At 39.4% G+C, this 6,586-nt stretch overlaps 1 protein-coding gene across 7 annotated transcripts in view; it reads left to right on the top strand.

Annotated features, from left to right (window-relative positions):
* MTCL1 (microtubule crosslinking factor 1) overlaps positions 1-6,586 on the top strand; it is a 102,872-nt gene that overhangs the window by 65,057 nt on the left and 31,229 nt on the right. For 5 of the 7 annotated variants that reach the window (XM_071417288.1, XM_071417280.1, XM_071417298.1 and 2 more), the window contains one exon: positions 5,240-5,332. The exons of 1 other annotated variant lie outside the window; for it this stretch is intronic. In XM_071417288.1, the coding sequence (XP_071273389.1) occupies positions 5,240-5,332 (93 nt within the window). Of the gene's footprint in view, positions 1-5,209; positions 5,333-6,586 lie in introns of all 7 variants that reach the window. One more of the 7 variants, XM_071417296.1, reaches the window with a different exon arrangement.

Genomic DNA, 6,586 nt, shown 5'->3' with positions numbered 1-6,586 from the left:
ACCATGGGAGCTTAATTGTTTTATTAAGTACAATAAATGCAGACAGACATGTGCTTGAAACTACCCTGTGGCCTAACTGTAAACATGTGCTGTTGCTTGGGCTTTGCACTTGAGTTGTTAGTGCAACAGGATTATTAGAATGTATTTGCATGTTAAAGAGGTGGGTTAGAGTCCCAGTCCAAGGGAAATTATATCTTGAAATTGCCTTAAGAGCAGGGCTTTGTTTTCTTGCTGAAACAAGCCTTTCAGCTGCTGTTGTGAGAGGCTGGAGCCCATTGGGGTGGATTTTCAATCCATTATTCATGATTTTAGCAGAGCTCTGTTGTGGTGGGACGGGGAAATCATTCTTTACTATCCAAGGAAAAAGCAGGTGAACTAGTAAGAATTGCCCTGACTAAAACAAACAGGAAAACTAAAACAGGTAGCATGGACCAAACATCTTATGGCAACAAATAGAAACCAATGGGAAAAATGGTAAATAATTTTTCACCTCGTGATTTCTGCCAATGGAATTTCCATAAAGGAAAGGCAGTTTTCTCAAGCAATTGCTTCCTGTTAATTCAGAAGCAAGAAGACATTCAGAAGAAGAAAAATTTCACTCTTTCAAATGACCAGATATGGCTTGGTACATTTGATATCTGATGCTCTAAATTGGAGCTATATCTCCTGTTTCTCTTCCTTCAGAGGATCTCAGTTCTGCCTTTTCCTGAACAATTGTATATCAAAGGCAAAAGCACTTTGCATTTCAGATTTTGTTTTCATACATGGCTTTTAAAGACTTACACATTTAGTTCTGTGTAGAAAAATGCCATAAAATCTCTGACACTCATAGGTTATGGAAAAAGAACAACTGAAGGGAATTCATTTAAAAGGAGTGAATTGTCACCAGAGATTTAAAATAAAAGCAGATAGGCTGGAGAAGGTGAGAGCATGTCTTAAACCACGTTTCCCACAAGGTCTAGTAATAAAATAGGAATAGCATATAAGCCCTTTTAATATGTTTATCCATTCTCCTTATTTACCATGCCAATAAGGAATATTGGCATGGGTTAAGTGGGTTAAGTGCGGACCAACCAGATACAGTGATGTGCAACGGAGGTAAGTCAATTTACCACCTGCTTTGAATCAAAACTTCTGTATGGATCCATTTTGGACGTATGAGGAGAATCTTGATCTATATTTTGACAGTTCTATTTTTTAACCAGTGCTGTTTCTGTGCAATTTTCATAACTCCATGTGAGTGTTTTTCAGCTGGATGGTTTTTGCAGCAGCTCCCAGCCATGTGCTGAAAATTTGCACTTGCATTTCTCCGGTTCAAGGTTTTGTTTTTCCAGAAAGGAAACAGTGAATGGTTTACACATTGTGACTTTTTTTCTTCTGGTAAAAAAAAAAACAACAACAAGAACCAAGGACCACATAGAAAGTTGCATGTCTTATGTTCACTATTCCTCCAATGCAAAGCTGTGGGAAGAAGAAAGATAAACTGATGCTGTGATTATTTCTTCCCACCAAGATTAGGGGATGCAAGAATAATTTACTTTGATGTATTGTATTCTTTCTTGCTATGTAAGATTCTGTAGAGGTTGACAGTGTAATGGCTTAAAAGACCCTTTATGATGTAAATCTGGATATTTGATTCCTAACTGAACTTGGTGAGACTTTATGTACTATCCATACAATGAGATGGATTTTTAAAGACTTGGAGTGAAGTGTTCTGTGTTTTCCCAAACTCAGAGGCTTTTCATATAAGCACAGACAAACAACCATGCAGCTGCCTATTCTACACTAGCAAATGAAATATATGTCGTCTATTTTTAAGGGGTGAGAAGAAGTATACATCTTCAGAAGCAGCCTCTGCCAATTCAGTTAGATGTGAATTGCATGTAAAAGGTGTAACAAAAGGCACCGGAACCTTCTTTCTGACAAATGCAATAGCCAGCTGTCAATCTGTGAAAAAGTAGCAATTTTTAAACTATGTGTTCAAATGTAAGGTCCAAATATCAAAGCATTATAATGTAGCTTTAGAGGAGCAGCATAAAATATTCATCTTCTAACTTGCTTCAAATTGCACGCAAATGCTGGAGAGCATCATTCTACCCTGCCTCCTCAGGCCTTATTTTGTTTGATCATTTCTGGGGGGAAAAAAAAAAAGCTTAAGAGAAAGATTCCATGAAATTTCATGTTCACGGTTGTTGCATATAAATTGATTACGTTTGCAGGCGAATTGAGGTTGCAATTAGCCACAGTAAAATGGAGAAAGCAGACAAATAAAATCCAGCCATACCTTGTCTTGGATGGCAATCTTGTAAAAACAAGTCATGGCAGATATGTGGAATTGTGTGAGCTGCAAAGTAACCTAAAAAGCTGTCAACACTCTAAAAGGTGGGGAAAGGGGTCGGTACAGTGAGGGAGCGGTGGTGAAGTCCCCAGGATGACTTTTCTTGATGCATCCTCTTGAGGTAAAGACATCAGCATGGATTAGCTTGTTCTGGAGTGATAACAGGTGAGATAAAAGGTCTGAGCAGAAGGATTTGGCAGTGCCTGTCTGAGGGGACAGGAGTGGCAGTGTGTATGGTAATGCAATAACTGGGATACATGGGAAGCTGTTAGTCGGTGTTGAGCTGTGGATGAAGTGCAGCTGTTTCCGTGGTGCTGTGGTAGAGTAGCACTAGCTTGTAGTTCCCATGGTATTGTGTTTGTATGTCTTCTTGTAGTGAGTGTGTGTCTGTTCCGTGGTGTCAGCACATTGTGCAGTGGCCGTGGTGTTCGGGGTGTCTCCTGTTCCTCGTGCAGCACACTCCTTCATGAGAACAAAGGAAGCAAACAATGGAATATAACAGGTTATCAACTGTTGTGTCCATTTTGTAGTAATGTTCCCTTACAAAACAAAACCACAGTTGTGCCACAGACTACAGCCTGCTGGTTGTATGATAAGGGACTGATTTCCACATTTAATCATCCAGGCATCCATCAGAGCAGTATCAGGTACCTGAACTGCATACACAAATATTACATGATACATTTATAAGTATTATTCATTCATGATCCTAATAGATTGTTTAGCAGCAATCTATTAGGCACTTAAACAGCCTTACCTCCCATGATTTGAGCAGTGGAGCTATCCCAACACATCTGGTAGAAAAGCCATTATAAATTATTATAGACTATGAAGAGTTCTCAGGTTGCATTGGAAGGGGAAAAGTGTGCAGCTCTGCATTCATTCCCTAGCTGCTTTCCAACTTAAATTTACTTTAGGACTTACAAAAATGTATTGTCCTTAAAGAGGCAAAGCAGTTGTGATGTGACTTTTGCCTTAGCATGCATGTAATACTGCATCTGCCTTCATGATATATATAACTTCTTTTCAGTAATTCCAACAGTTCCCACATAATCCTAGCACTGAAGTTTCCTGAAATCTGGCTTTTCATGGGCTACATATTTGTAAAAAAATTGGATGGGTTAATAATTTTGAATTCATAAAGGGAAGGAACAGATTTTTGTTTTTAATTATACATTAATGAACTGATACATTGGTTTTTGTTTGGCATATTCCTAAGGAAGCCTGATCAGAATAAAATAATGCAGAAATTCCTGATGAAAGTAATTTTTGCTATATTGCATGAGAGAATTAAATAAAGAATTTACAAATGATTGGGCAAAACTGACAAATCCCATCACAAGCAGTTCTTTTCAAATCCAGATTTTGACCTGATGCACTACAAAATGTCTGCAGACACATTATAGAGACAGATGAAATTGATAAGGCAGGTAATGTTCTCTTAGTCACTTTATGTGTACCTTTCAGAAGGATGGAAGTGTCTTTTCCTCAGGTACAAAACAGACATGCACAAGTCAATAAATGACTCAAGTAAAGAAGGAACTGATGGGGCCCAGAAAGTCTGTGTAGGTCCACTTTGGTTTTCAGCAGAGTGTGGTCCTGCAGGTAGTTTTTGGGATACTTCCATTTGCCTTATCTCATTTTTCCCTAGCGGATGGGTGAGGAGAGTCTGTTCCAGAGAGAACTACATTTTGAATAATCAAAATGTTCCAGCAAGGGCTGTGTGGCCTGAACAGCAGCAGCTGCTGGCTTTGCTCTGGGAGGTGGGAGGAGTGGCGAGGAGGTGGATGCAGGGGCTGGGGAAATGGCAACACAGCCCAGGAGAGCAGTCCCATGACCTTTGTTACATCCTTGCAGCTGCTGAGGCTGGAGCACGCAGGACGTGGGCCAGCTGAGAACTTGGGATTGCACTTTGAAGCCAGAAGCAACCCTGTCATGAAGTACATTTTTGCTCTGGGAAGTGGGAGTTTGGTGCTGTAGTGCTTTCGGTGGTCACACACGCGAAGAGGATGGCATCCAGCCGAGCATCACTTTTGTACAAATAAATCAGTTTTGGCACCAATGCGAGAGACACAAAGTGAAGGGCACAGAAAGTTCTGATCAGAAATATAAGTGCCACAAGATTAATTAATGTAGTATAAATAATGAGATCTGACTCTGCCTTCTTGGGTCTTTATTTTTGAGTTAAGTAACTTTCAGGACTAAAGTTGATGGGATGCTAAACTTAATGAGAACATAAAATTGAAGATATTAAGATTAAAACAGTATTGGACCTTAATTATTTTGGTCAGATCTCAGGCTCACACAGCTTATCACTGTGACATTTTTGTTGTAATTATTTTGAGTAGAAATCACAGAATGAATTTGACTTGTGCAGAGAACTGTCTTGTAGCCAAAGAAAGGGATCTTATGTATACTTGGTTTAATAAATGCTATCCCATTAACTGCCCTATCAAAACTGTTGCAAATTAATAAATAATTAGGTTCAATATGCATGCATTGGATTCATCTTGTGCAGAGGTGTTGAAATTTTACAGCTTTGATTATGATGAAGAAATGCACCACCAAATACATAATTCTGCAAACAGGAGTCTCAGCTATTCAAGTGCAAACTCAGAGCAGAGGCCTGAAGAGAATATCCAATATGTAACATCAGCATTCCAGCTTTAGTTTCCAGAAGAAGCCACACAGGAAATTCCCACACAGATTTAGGACATCGTTATTTATTTGCACACTGTGCTTTGGTTTTAACTATTGATAATCTTGAGTCGTGCAGATGTCTGTCCTGTGGCTCTTTTCTTTTTCATTTTCTTTTTTTAAACCCCCGAGACACATTTTCTGCTAAACCTTTCCCTTTGTCCTGCTGATCAGCTCAGGGATTCCCATGTTTTACCTGTACAGAATGTATCGATACAGGAGCTTCAGGCTCAGCTTGAGCAGGAGACAAGACTTCACCGAGAGGAGCAAGAAAAGTTTTCAGAAAGGATCATTCAGGTAAATACAAACCCCACCTGCTGGGAGAGCCGCATGACCATGATGTGTGATGTGAGCCTTGTTTGTCAGGACTGTGGGAACTTGTGTCCTGATGGCTGTGCCTGTGTGACCTCCTCTGAGTAAATGAAGAATCTGGAATCAGGGGAAATCTAAACTCAAGCCCATTTTGCCGTTGTGAATCTGGCTTCTCTGCTTGGTGGAGAGAATTTTTGTCCTCCCCTATGCACAGGAAATCATGGTAGAGACATGGAATACTGCATGGAGAGTTCTGTCACCCTTCAGCTCTCTGTGAGCTGGGCAAGCATGAGTTGATCTCTGGGAGCTCAGTTTGGCTCCATACCTTATCCTGACTCCTCCTGGCTGATAGAAAATCCAGCACTTTTCTGAAGTCAGAGGAGTTGCTATGCGCACATAGCTGAGAAACAAATCAGGACATTCATTCTTGTATTTCTCAGTACTCAGTGCTTCCAATCTTCTTATTGATAGCTGGTGAATAAATCATATTTTTTTACATGAGCTCTCCCTGCTCTTTTGAAGGCTGGAACAGATTAGTCAATCATTTTCTGATCTCTAACTCCTAGGGCGAAAAAAATCTGCTGCTAATTTCTGCAGGCTGTTTGGCTCTTAACTCAAGTTTTCTTCTTAAATTTACTTCATGGACTAAATTCAGCATAATTGTTGCTGAATACTGTAAAGAATTTTTCCTTGTGCCAACTAATCTCTTTATGCCCAAGTGGTATCTCTCTGTTTTTTCATAACTAGCTTTAATTTCCAGTTGATCTCCACAGGAGCTTTCCACTGGAGCTTTTGAAGGCAACCAGTCAATTGATTTCCTTCCTAGTTGCCTCAGCTGTGAAAGCTTTTTGGAAGCTATGCCTGTCTCTAAAAGTTCTTTTCTTTTGCAATTGCTATCCATTGAAAAAGCATAGCACTCTATGAATCTACCTCCACTAGGGTCTTCTGCAAGAATTCATGACCATAGGGATTTGAAATATAACAGCTTGTCAAAATGATGAAAAATGCACCAAAATCAAAGTTAGCTGTTCATATTGATTGCCAGCAGAAATAGAAAAATAAAAGCATCTTCTGGATTCTTCATTTTTTTTCCAAATTATGCCCGTTCTGTTGATAACGTTCCTTTTTTATCACTTTCCAGGATTTCTGGTGGAAATTAGATTTTTGCTGTATTTAACCATAACTTTATTTGGTGAAAGAATGGTCATCAACATCAAATCTACATCTTTCTTTCTGTAA

This window comes from Agelaius tricolor, unplaced genomic scaffold, assembly GCF_023055355.1.
Source record: "Agelaius tricolor isolate 1412-34295 unplaced genomic scaffold, bAgeTri1.0.p SCAF_2, whole genome shotgun sequence".
NCBI classification, from domain to species: Eukaryota; Metazoa; Chordata; class Aves; order Passeriformes; family Icteridae; genus Agelaius; species Agelaius tricolor.
Note: the sequence above shows the minus strand (reverse complement) of the source record. Positions and strands in the feature narration are given on the sequence as shown.